The sequence below is a fragment of the Neophocaena asiaeorientalis genome, unplaced genomic scaffold (assembly GCF_003031525.2).
Source record: "Neophocaena asiaeorientalis asiaeorientalis breed wild unplaced genomic scaffold, Neophocaena_asiaeorientalis_V1.1 scaffold138, whole genome shotgun sequence".
Lineage (NCBI taxonomy): Eukaryota > Metazoa > Chordata > Mammalia > Artiodactyla > Phocoenidae > Neophocaena > Neophocaena asiaeorientalis.
In genome coordinates, this window is record NW_020172632.1 from 5304121 (window position 1) to 5316345 (window position 12225).

General features: G+C 37.9%; 1 protein-coding gene and 1 pseudogene across 3 annotated transcripts in view; one reads left to right on the forward strand and one right to left on the reverse strand.

Moving 5' to 3' along the window:
• The window catches only part of ZYG11B (zyg-11 family member B, cell cycle regulator), a 76238-nt gene that overhangs the window by 45856 nt on the left and 18157 nt on the right, over positions 1-12225 (forward strand). For all 3 annotated transcript variants that reach the window (XM_024739285.1, XM_024739284.1, XM_024739286.1), the window contains 4 exons: positions 1693-1792; positions 2042-2092; positions 4406-4567; positions 4678-4725. In XM_024739285.1, the coding sequence (XP_024595053.1) occupies positions 1693-1792; positions 2042-2092; positions 4406-4567; positions 4678-4725 (361 nt within the window). The remainder of the gene's footprint in view (positions 1-1692; positions 1793-2041; positions 2093-4405; positions 4568-4677; positions 4726-12225) is intronic.
• Positions 7110-7563, reverse strand: LOC112395865 (mitochondrial pyruvate carrier 2 pseudogene; annotated as a pseudogene).

The window sequence follows — 12225 nt, forward strand, 5'->3', positions numbered from 1 at the left end:
CCTCCAAAGCAGGCGTAGACACTTTATAAACAAATGGGGATAACTATGTTCCAATAAAACTTTAGAAAACAGGCAGCTGGGCCCACAGCTATTAAGATCACTCAAGGTAGGCTATCATTTGCCCTTGATATAGCCCGTGCACTCTGCTAGAATTGAGCTTCTTTGTGGTGAGAGATGGTGATTGGTTAATCTTGCCCCTAGTACTTAGTACTTAAGTGGATGTTTAATGGAAGGATGGATGAATGAATGAATTATGAGTATAATAGAAGACAATCATTCATAGAAGAGGATGACAGAGTGTACTGGGCCCCCAAGCAAAGAGGGAAAGATTCCATCTGCTTGGTGATTATTAAAGATTTCATGTTAGTGATGGTATTTAAGATAATAAAGATAACAACTAATGTATGAAGCACTTATCAGGCACTGTGCTAAGTGTTTTACATATGCTTATTCAGTCCTTACAACAGTCCTGTGAAATTGTTACTCTTGTAATCTTCATTTTACAGATGAGGAAACAGAGGCACAGAGAAGTTTAGTAACTTGCTCAAGGTGATAAGATAGTAAGTAGCAGAATTTAGATTTAAATCCAGACTGACTCCAGAGCTTCTACTTTTTATATCCATGCCATATTGCCTTGAAAATGAAAGCTGGTTGAGTGATTGTTTTGTGTTTTGGGAACTGCACAGATAAAGGCACAGAGGGAGACAATACTAGTAAAAAATTAACCTTTATCAAAAGTTTGGTATGTGCCAAGTTCTGTACTAAGTCTTAAGCTTTATGTGTGATATCATATACAGCAGTCCTACGGAATAGATCATATTATTTTACAGACAAGAAAATTGAAGTTCAGAGAGATTAAGGAAGTTGCCCAGGGTCCCAAAGTTAGTAAATGGTGAAGGTGATATTTGAATGCAGGCTGATTCCAAAGTGTATCATGTTCTTAATGACCTGACTGCATTGCCTCACATGATAAAATAGTTTATTTTATTATTGTCATTAAATTAGATAGAGCTAGAATTCCGGCCCCAAAATTCAGAGAACTTTGGAATCTGCTCTTAACTACCAAGCTATATTACCTCATAATTATGGGCATGCTTGGGGACTAATAAAGTTTCCACATGTCATATCCTCTCTTTTCCTGCTTTCTTTTTTTCTCTAAAGCATATGTCAGTACCTAAACAAACCATATATTTTACTTATTTATTTATTATCTGTCTTCCCACTATATGTAAGCTCTAATGAGAGTAGAGATATTTTCTGTTTTGTTCACTACCCTCTCTCCAGCACCAAGAACAGTATCTGGCACAAAACAGGAGCTCAGTAAATGTTTTGGAGTGAATGAATGAATGTTCCCATTGTGCTAGGTACTGGGAGGAACCCAGAAAATACTTTAAATTATTGCTATAGTATAGAAATCACTACAGAATAGAAATATGTTGTAATTCTAGAAGATGAATGCCAGATATTTTTGACCATATTTTCCAAACTCTTATTCCTTTACAAAGTGTTGTCAGAATTAATAATGACACCATCTCCACAACACTAAGTGCACTTGTTATTCTCTTATCAATTAGGAGGAATTTTCCCCTTCCTTCTCACCTACCTAAATTGTAGCATCAGTTCCCAGCTGGAGCTTTGGGAAATGCCTGGGGCCTCCAGGATTAATTCATGAAACTCTTTGTGTGTTTTCAGGTTTGAAGCAGCCAAGCTTGTCATGCAGTGGCTCTGCAACCATGAGGATCAAAACATGCAAAGGATGGCAGTTGCAATCATTTCCATCCTGGCTGCCAAGGTGCCTGAACTCTTGTTGAATAATCTTCTGTAGGAAACTATTTCCCATGACAGTTACTATTTTTCCCCAAATCTGTGTGCCAGTGAGGTTTTAGTAAGCCAGGTAACTTACTCAAGCTGTATTCGGTATTGTGGAATTCCAGGTTGATCAGAGATTTTAGTCTGACCTTCGGAGTCTGTTACAGTGAATGATATTAAACTCACACTGGTGAATTCTTGGACATTTACTTTGTCTTCTGCTTGCTTGCAGCTTTCTACAGAACAAACTGCACAGCTTGGTGCTGAACTCTTCATTGTCAGGGTAAGTCTGTACAGACTCCTAAACAGTTTTCATTTGCGTTATTTTCAGGCAGTGTTGTGTATCTTCTGACATTTTATATTTTAAAAGATTATTTTTGTTACTTCTAAGTGAGCGAATCAATTTCTCTTGATTGAGGCAGATTTACTCCTTAACAGAGATGGAAAGAGCCCTGAACTAGGAGTCAGATGACCTGGGATCTAACTTGTAAACTCACTTTGTGAATTTAGATAAATTACCTGGACCATTGGGGCCTGAATAAACCTTAAGATCCTATCTAGTTCTAAAATTCTGTGATTTTGTTATTTATGAAGAAAATGTGGAGTCTCTATTTTAGGCATAAGGTTGTACTAGATGCTTTAGGGAAGAAGATAATGTAAATAGCTGATATATGATTTTACTTGCTTCATTTGAGGAATTAATATAGTGAACAGTGAAAAGTTAAAAGCTTTAAAGGGGATAAATGTAAACCATGCCTTAGGGGGGGACTGAGGAAAAAGTCCACTTAGGAGCTGCTTGTTACAATCCTGGCGTGAGATGTTTGAATAATAATAGTAGATGGAAAAGTCAAATGAGAGACTCCCCTTTTCTATAACTTACAAGTTATGTATGTAATGAGAAAGTAAGTCACTCATTTGGTAAATATGTATAGGGTACTCATCAGGTACCTACCACCTTATTAGGTGTTAGGGATGTACACTGAATTATAGCTATAATTCCTGCCCGTAAGAAATTCACAGTATAGTAGAGAAAATAGCTATGTAGACCTGGTCGTAATACAGTAATACAGTCTAATAAATATGTAATAATAAGAGTGATATGAGTGAAAAAAGCAGTGTAAAAAGAGGAGGAGGCTGTGATGGTACAAAGGAAGGAGTAGTCAATATATCTGGGCTTATTCCCAGTTCTATCACTTACTAGCTGTGTGATTTAAGACAAGTCACCTAAATTTTCTTAGGGATGATAAAATGCTTTATACCGTTGTTATGAAGATTAAATAAAAAGGAAAAAAAGATTAATTGAAGGAATATGCTAAGTGCCTAGCACAAAATACGATACGTATGTTAGATGAATAGAAAAGGATGCTGATTTGATTTATTTTTACTCTTTTAGGGATGACATTTTAGTTTTAAAAATGGCTTTTCATTGCTGTACATGTGTTTCAGTAATTTTGGCAGGAGGTGTACTCAAAGATATTAAGGAAGTAGTGCACTCATGCTTTGGGAGAAAATTGTTTGGTTTAAAGTAGGAATTAGCAGGAATTAATAGTAGTAGTAATGATGATGCTAGCTAACTTTTTTTTTAAGCCCTTAATTATCACCCACAATTTACAGATGAGGAAACAAAGAGTTAAATTGGCAAACAAGGTTATTACACAGTTAGTCAGATGCAGAGATTATATTTAAGCTAAGGGAGCCCAATTCTAGTGCCACACTCTTAGCCACTATGCTGTTAAGTTACATAATTGCAGCTAGATGTTTGTGTTTCTTAAAAATTTTTTCCTGAATTGTACATAACTTTAAGTAATAGTGTTCGTTAATGTTACTTGTATCTGTTGTTGCAGAGCTCCCTTTTACCCTCAAAAGTGTAAACTAAAAATGGAATTATGTATGCCCATGTAGGTCTTAAAATATTTCTTTTTCAAGCTTAAATTTCTTAGGTTAAAGCTATGATAGAAATAATTTACAAATGGAATTTCAAAGCTATCATCTTACTTAAATCCAATTTAGACTTTAATTCTCTTACTATTGTATGTAGTTTGTCCTTTCTTTTTTTTCTTAAGGAAAACTTGGAGTTAGAGAGAATTAGGTCTTCCAGTTCTTACTTTCTCTTACTAAGTTGACTCTGATCAAATTACTTAATATTTCTCGGACTCAATTTCCTCTCCTGAAAAATGGGGATGACAGTATTACAATATAGGATATGATTTGCTGATGTGTAGTAAATATTAGATTCATTCCCTCTTCATCCCCTCCACCTTTTTTATCCCAGGATCTGAAATGAGTATATGTTGTGACCCGTTGGGTAAGATAGTTGGTCCTAAGCTTTAATCATCTTGCTTTTCATTTTATTTACAGGCGATTAGATTTTAGGTATGATCAGAATATTTTAAAAGTATTTATGAAAATCCTCTATTTTTTTCTTGTTGAAGGAAAAGTCTGATCCAAGAGGCTGTTTGTTGTCCTTGTAAGAACCTTTATAGGAAATGTTTGAAGCCCTGAAACTAATCCTCATGGACTTATTAGTCAGTGTTATTACCAGTAATTGTAATAACAATTCAGTAATTAGAAATTAATTCTATTTTCCTCTTTTCAGCAACTTCTTCAAATAGTGAAGCAGAAAACCAATCAAAATTCAGTGGACACTACTTTGAAGTTTACTTTGAGTGCACTTTGGAACCTCACAGATGAATCTCCAACCACTTGCAGACACTTTATTGAAAATCAAGGGTTGGAACTCTTCATGAGGGTTCTAGAGGTTAGAATGGGAATTTAGCCTACAGTTTTTGACATTCATTTATTGATTGATTTGAGCATTTATTTATTATATTTGGTTCTTTAGTTATAGGTTTCTCGTTCTTTTTACAGTCATTCCCAACTGAGTCATCCATTCAACAGAAAGTCCTAGGACTTTTGGTAAGATATAAGTATTTCCTGCTAATTTCAAGCTGTAATTATTTTCCATCTGAGGTAATACATAGAAAGATGCTACTCTATTTGTAAACACTTAATGACGTTAGAAAATATATATAATTTAATTAAGGGAAAAAAGCAGGCTACAAAATTATATATACATATTAAGATTTTCACCACACTAAAAGGAAAAATATAAATTACATACTTTTATTTATATATTTTGGTATAGTACAAAGCTTCACTGTGAGCGTATTTTACTTGTATAATCAGAAAAAAAAATCTCATGAAAAATGTCACTAACCTACAAGTGTCCTTAGATTCTATGTTTGGTAATTGATAATTACCGCTTAAACAACTGTTTAACAAATCAGATGTTCCATAAATATACTGGATATATGTTAAAGTGAGCCCTCTAGGATTTTGAGACAAAGGTGAGGATCAGATATTTTATCACCTTTAATCACTGCAACAGGAAAAGTACCCGTATGGTAAAGCCCATTTCAAAGCAGACCTCTGCTCTCGAGGAATTAGATCACAGGAGGCATAGATTAGTATTTGTTTTCTAGATGCAGGAGTATGAAAGATGGATTTTGGGGAAAGCTGAGGGCTGGCATTTAAGGAAGACTATCTATTTACTGTAGTTTTAGTTATATAAAGCAGAAAATGTAAAACTACCTAAATGCCCAGTAATAGAGAAGTATTAAGTAAATTATAGTATTTGAGTATTTTATTCTGGGTTTGTAGATTATTAGATACAGAATTCGACTCAAGTCATTATAAAAGGAAAAAGGGAATTGATTTTAAATATTCAGAGAGATCTTATAGGGCTTTAAAAATGCTTTTTAAAAAAATTTCATAAAGAATACATGCTGGGGACTTCCCTGGTGGTGCACTGGTTTAAAATCCACCTGCCAATGCAGGGGACATGGGTTCGAGCCCTGGTCTGGGAAGATCCCACATGCCTCAGAGCAACTAAACCCATGTGCCACAACTACTGAGCCTGCGCTCTAGAGTCCGCACGCCACAACTACTGAAGCCCACATGCCTAGAGCCCACGCTCTGCAACAAGAGAAGCCACCGCAATGAGAAGCCCGTGCACCTCAACGAAGAGTAGCCCTCGCTTACCGCAACTAGAGAAAGCCTGCGTGCAGCAACAAAGACCCAACACAGCCAAAAACAAATAAATAAATAAATTTTTTTTTAAAAAAAGGAATACATGCTTATTGTAGCTAGTGAAACAGTGCAAAATGTATTTTAAAAGTTTAAGGTTTTGTCCCCAACATCTCTTTATTTTCATCTCTGTGAGGTAATTAATATTAATACAACTTGGTGTGCTTCCTTCCATATCTTTCTCCATTACTTTGTGATTGAATTTTTTCAATAATTTATTTTGAGATATAGACTCTAATTTAATTTTTCATGGTCAGAGAACATACTTTGTTTTAAGTCCTTTTGAATTTATTGAGACTTGTGTGTGGCCCAGGATATGGTCTATCCTGGTAAGTATTCCCTGTGCACTTGATAAGAATGTATATTCAGGGCTTCCCTGGTGGCGCAGTGGTTGAGAGTCCGCCTGCCAATGCAGGGGACACGGGTTTGTGCCCTGGTCCGGGAAGATCTCACCTGTCGCGGAGCGGCTAGGCCCGTGAGCCATGGCCGCTGAGCCTGTGTGTCCGGAGCCTGTGCTCCGCAATGGGAGAGGCCTGAGAGGCCCGCGTACCGCAAAAAAAAAACAAAAAAAAACAAAAAAAAAGAATGTATAATCTGCTATTGTTAGAGTGTTCTATAAATGTCAGTTGGGTCTAGTAGGTTGATATTATTCAAGTCTACCACAGACTTACTGATTTTCTGCCTACTTGTTCTAGCAATTATCATATTCTATCAGTTTCTGCTTCCTATATTTTGAAGTTCTGTTATTAAGTTCATAAACAGAGTTGCTATGCCCTCTTAATTGACCCCTTTATCATTATGAAATGACCTGGTATATTCTTTACTTTGAAATCTCCTTTGTCTCCTTAATATAGCTATTCCAGCTTTCTTTTGAATAATGTTACCATGATTTATCTTTTTCCGTCCTTTTACTTTTAACCTATATTTGTCTTTATATTTAAAGTGTGTTTCTTATTGACAGCATATACTTTGCACCCTGCTTTTTTATCCAATATGAGAACCCATGTCCCCTGCATCAGCAGGCAGACTCTCAACCGCTGCACCACTAGGGAAGCCCTTGACTTACTTTTAAACAGTTTGATCCTATTTGATCTTGCTTTTTTTTATTATTAAAAGTTTGCCGTATTTTTCTGTTGAACCAAGTACTACCTCCCAATTACAGTTAGATTTTATGCATTACAAACGTTAGCACAGTTAGCATCACCTTATTGACAACTGAATAATAAATCAAACTAGGTCCCAGCGGTTATGTCCACATCTAGGTTGTTAGGGTGATCAGAACTCTTATTTGTTTGCTTTAGCTTTTAATCCTTGGTTATATCTCCAAATACGAAAGAGCTGAGAGGCTCCTGCTGTCCCAACAAAGAAATTAACAGCAAACAGACTCCAGTTTTGGGGAATAATTACAAGTGAGTATCTTGACCAAATAAACCTCGTAGCCATCAAAACAGCAGATTGGGCTGTGCTGAGTTTTTCTGCAGGTCTGACCATGTCAGCCAATCCAGTACACACCAACCCCCATTTCATAATTGGAGCCCAGAAAAATACTGTTCTGGGGCCTGCTGGTTGGTTGTACAACGGCCTCAATTTCTCAGGCAGGAGGAGCTCCACTTTGTCAAGTACCCGGTGGTAGGTGCCCCGCAGACCCCGGGCGCCGGCGGCTGACATTTCCGCAGACGAGTGATCGTGGGCAGCCAGGTGGGGCAGCGGCCGCATGCTCGTCCCTAGCTGGTAATGAAGGGCAGCTGGTCACTTGCCCCTGCCTCAATGCCTTGCGCCCTCCTCTCCCCCAGGGTTCCCTTCCCGCAGCTCAGCCTGCTCCGCTGAGAACCACCCGGTGGCCCACGCCCAGAGAAGGTTGTGAGGGCGGAGCTGATCTTGCTTTTATGATCTATTAGGAGGATCCAGAGCAGTGCTGAGGCTAGGGTTGATTATTCTGTACTGCTGAAACAAGACCTTCCTGAGTACTCTGCTCAATGCCCTGTGAATGAAGAGTTTTTCCAGAATGGATGGTGAGAACAGGCACTATTCCTGGCCCTTTGTGAGTGCTGGGAACTTTAATCTTTTTGATGGCTCTTTTTCTTCCCTCAAATAGTTTCCTCACAGTCATGCTCTGATCAGTACTCTGCTGAATAGAGTGCTACTCCCTGCGGCTCTCTGGATTCTCTCCATGTACATTGTCTTCTCTCTGGTACTCTGTCCTATGAATTGCCTTGGTCTCCCTGGACTCTCAGCTCCATCTCTTCAACTCCATGAGCCCACTGGGCTCTGCATTTAGTTCTGTATCCCTGTGCCACAGCCTGGAAACTCTCTCAAGGCAGCATCTCACCTTGTTTGTTTTCCATCTCTAAACGTCACTGTTCTTTATTACCTAATGTCTAGTATCTTGAAAACTTGTTTCATGTTGTGTTTTTTCAGTTGTTTTAGAATGGAGGGTAAATCTGGCCCCTTTTAGTCCATCTTGGCCAGAAGCAAGAGTACTCATCAATCTTTCATTAAATAGATTTAAGAATGAGAAATTTGTCTTTTATACTTAGCCACGTATTTCTCATACTACTCTTTTTTTTAAAAAAACATTTAGTGTAGGTAAGCTGGCAATGAATTTTCATTTAGGTTTTGTTTATGTGAAAAAGTCTTTGATTTAATTTTCAAAAGATAAATTTTTGCTCACTATTGAAGTCCAAGTGGATATTTTTCTATTGGGTTTTGAGGTTTATAATTTTCATAAATTGAAAAAATGTTGGCCATTATTTCTTCAAATATATTTTTCCGTACCCTCTCTTATCTCCTCTCTTTCTGAGACTCCAATTACAAGTATGTTAGATTGCTTAAAATTGTCTCAAAAGTCACAGAAATACTCTGCTGGCTTTTTTGGCAGGTTTCTTTCCTTTTTTCTTTCTGTGTTTTGACCTTGCTGTTTTCTATTACTGTTTTTTAGTTCGCTGATTATTTTTTTCCTGCAGCATATCATCTGCTGCTAATCTCATCCAGTATATTTTTCATTTCAGGTACATGTATATATTATTTCTAGAAGTTACATTTAGATCTTTTTTATATCTTCATTTTTTTTCTCCTCAAGCTTATATTTTTCTTTCATTCGTGTCATATTTATAACATTTATAATAGCTGTGTTTTTAAATTAATTAATTTTATTTTTTTGGCTGTGTTGGGTCTTTGTTGCTGCGCATGGGCTTTCTCTAGTCACGGTAAGTGGGGGCTACTCTCTGTTGCAGTGCTCAGGCTTCTCATTGCTGTGGCTTCTCTTGTTGTGGAGCATAGGCTCTAGGCACATGGGCTTCAGTAGTTGTGGCATGTAGGCTCAGTAGTTGTGGCGCACGGGTTTCGTTTCTCCGTGGCACGTGGGATCTTCCTGGACCAGGGCTCAAACCCATGTCCCCTGCATTGGCAGGCAGATTCTTAACCAGTGTGCCACCAGGCAAGTCCCTATAATAACTGTTTTAAATCCTTGTCTACTGATTCTATTATCCCTGTCATTTCTGGGTCTATTTTTATTGATTGACTTTTCTCCTGTTTAAGGATCATGTTTTTCTGACTCTTTGTATGCCTGGTAATTTTTAGTTGGTTGCAGTCATTGTGAAATTTAATTTACTTTGTTGATTAGTAGTTTTGTTGTTTTCCTTTAAAGAATCTTGGACTTTGTGCTGGCATTCAGTTAAGCTACTCACGGATCAAGTTGTTCCGTTCAAAGCTTATTTACAGGCATACCTCATGTTATGCACTTCACAAATACTGAGTTTTTTACAAATTGAAGGTTCGTGGCAACTATGTGTCGAACAAGTCTGTCTGCACCATTTTTCCAACAGCATTAACTCACGTTGTATTTCTGTGTCACATTTTGATAATTCTTGCAACATTTCAGAATTTTTCATTAGGATTATATTTGTTATGGTGATCTCTGATCAGTGATGTTTGTTTGACGTTACTACTGTAACTTGCTGAAGGGCTCAGATAATGGTTAGAATTTTTTAGCAATAAATATTTTTTAATTAAGGTATTTACATTGTTTTTTTTAAGACGTTATGCTTTTGCACGCTTAATAGACTACAATATAGTATAAACATAACTTTTTATGCACTGGAAACCAAGAAACTTGGGTGGCTCACTTGATTGCAATATTTGCTTTATTGTGGTTGTCTGAAATCAAAGCCACAATATCTCCAAGGTATGCCTGTATTTGCTTTGTTAAAGTGGCTTCAGTTCAAACTTTACCCTACTACTTTATCCTAGTCACCCCACTACTATCAAATGTTTTGTTTATTATGAGATCTCTTCACTCTGGCTAGTGAGAATGTGAATCATTCCTAACCCTGCGTGACTTTGGGATTTATTCACATACTGCTTTCTGGTGGTTCTTTCCCTGGCCTCATGGAGTTTCACTCCATATCAGTACTCAGCCATAGATTTTAAGGGATCCCTCTGCAGATGTCTTTCCTCTCTTTCTCTTTCTCTGGAACTTTTTCCTCTACATTGCTTTGTTCTGCAAATTTTTGCTGCCTTGGCCACCCTGAAGACTGATCTCTGTCTCCTCAACTCAGCAAAACTGCCAACTCTTTAGGTTCCCCTTATATGCGTAGCAATCTAGAAACTGCCCCATTTGAATATCTTCTCTCAGGGATTACATTCCTGTATAGCTAGTTGTCTGCTGTCTGAAAACAGTTCTCTTATATATTTTGTCTGATTTTCCAGTAACTTGTTTATGGCAAGAAAGGATGGTCATAATTCTTTTGATGCTCTATTCCAAATCTTTCCTTATCTGTTGTTTTTTGTTTTAATGGTGTTGTCTTTTGCATTTTCATGTGTATGTGTATGTGTGTGTGTTTAACTTTTTAAAATCAGGTACTATCTTATATTACATGAGGTTCTTGGGAGAGTCTAATTTTCTACTGTATTTGATGATTTCACTCATTATGGATTGTTTTCATTGTGAATTGTAATTTACCACCATCTGTGGGGCTTTGAGTACAAGGTGTGTCCTTCTCAGAGGGTCTTTATATTTCTTTCTATCAAGCTTCCCCAAGCTTGAAGGAGACAGAGGACTATCTTTTTTTAATTTGTTTATTTTAAAAGGCATATCTATCTTTCCTTTTCTTGTCACTGTAAAATGATACATGCTGTGTTAAAAAAACATAAATAGGGAAGAGTATAAAAAATGAATGTGAGAGCTTCCCTGGTGGTGCAGTGGATAAGAATCTGCCTGCCAATGCAGGGGACACAGGTTCAATCCCTGGTCCGGGAGGATCCCACGTGCCACAGAGCAACTAAGCCCGTGCCCCGCAACTACTGAGCCTGTGCTCTAGAGCCCGCGAGCCACAACTACTGAAGCCCGCGTGCCTAGAGCCCGTGCTCCGCAACAAGAGAAGCCACCACAATGAGAAGCCCGAGCACCACAATGAAGAGTAGCCCCCGCTCACCACAACTAGAGAAAGCCCACACGCAGCAACGAAGACCCAACGCAGCCAAAAATAGATAATTAATTTTTAAAAAATGAATGTGAAATTCCTTTTCTTGTTTGAATATGTGAGATTAGAGAGGGGCATAGGAGACATTGATTTATCACTAATGCTGATGGAAAGGTACAGGATTATACACATTCATGTAGTGAGTAAAGTTACACTTGTCTCTTCCATCCTCACTCTTCCATGATTGGAAAAGAAAACTTGTTAGTCGTTACAGAGAATACATTTGGACACGATAGCTTTCATTTTCATTTGTTATAGAATGACAAGCTAGGGAGTGAATAGTTTCTTACCAACGAAAAGGCCAGGGTTTTTTGTTCCTAAGAAATGGAATCAGTGTGTTAGGAAGAGAATTATGATTTCATAGTAGATCAAATGAAGTTTTAAGAATGAGGATTAGGGACTTCCCTGGTGGTCCATTGGTTAAGAATCTGCATTCCAGTGCATGGGATACAGGTTCGATCCCTGATTGGGGAACTAGGATCCCACATGCCATGGCACAACTAAGCCCATGCGCCACAACTACTGAGCTCGCGTACCTCAATGAGAGTGCCCGCGTGCTGCAAACTACAGAGCCCACACACTCTGGAGCCTGCACACCACAGCTACAGAGCCCGCCTGCCACAACTAGAGAGCCCGTGCACCGCAACTACTGAGCCCACTCACCAGAACTAGAAAGAGATGCCTAGGCGCTGCAACAAAGAGCCTGTACGCCACAATGAAAAATCCCGCATGCCTCAACGAAGATCCTGAATGCCGCAACTAAAACCTGACGCAGCCAGAAATAAATAAATTAAATAAAGAATTAAAAAAAAAAGAATGAGGATTAATCTTCAGAGTAGTGAGATAAGTT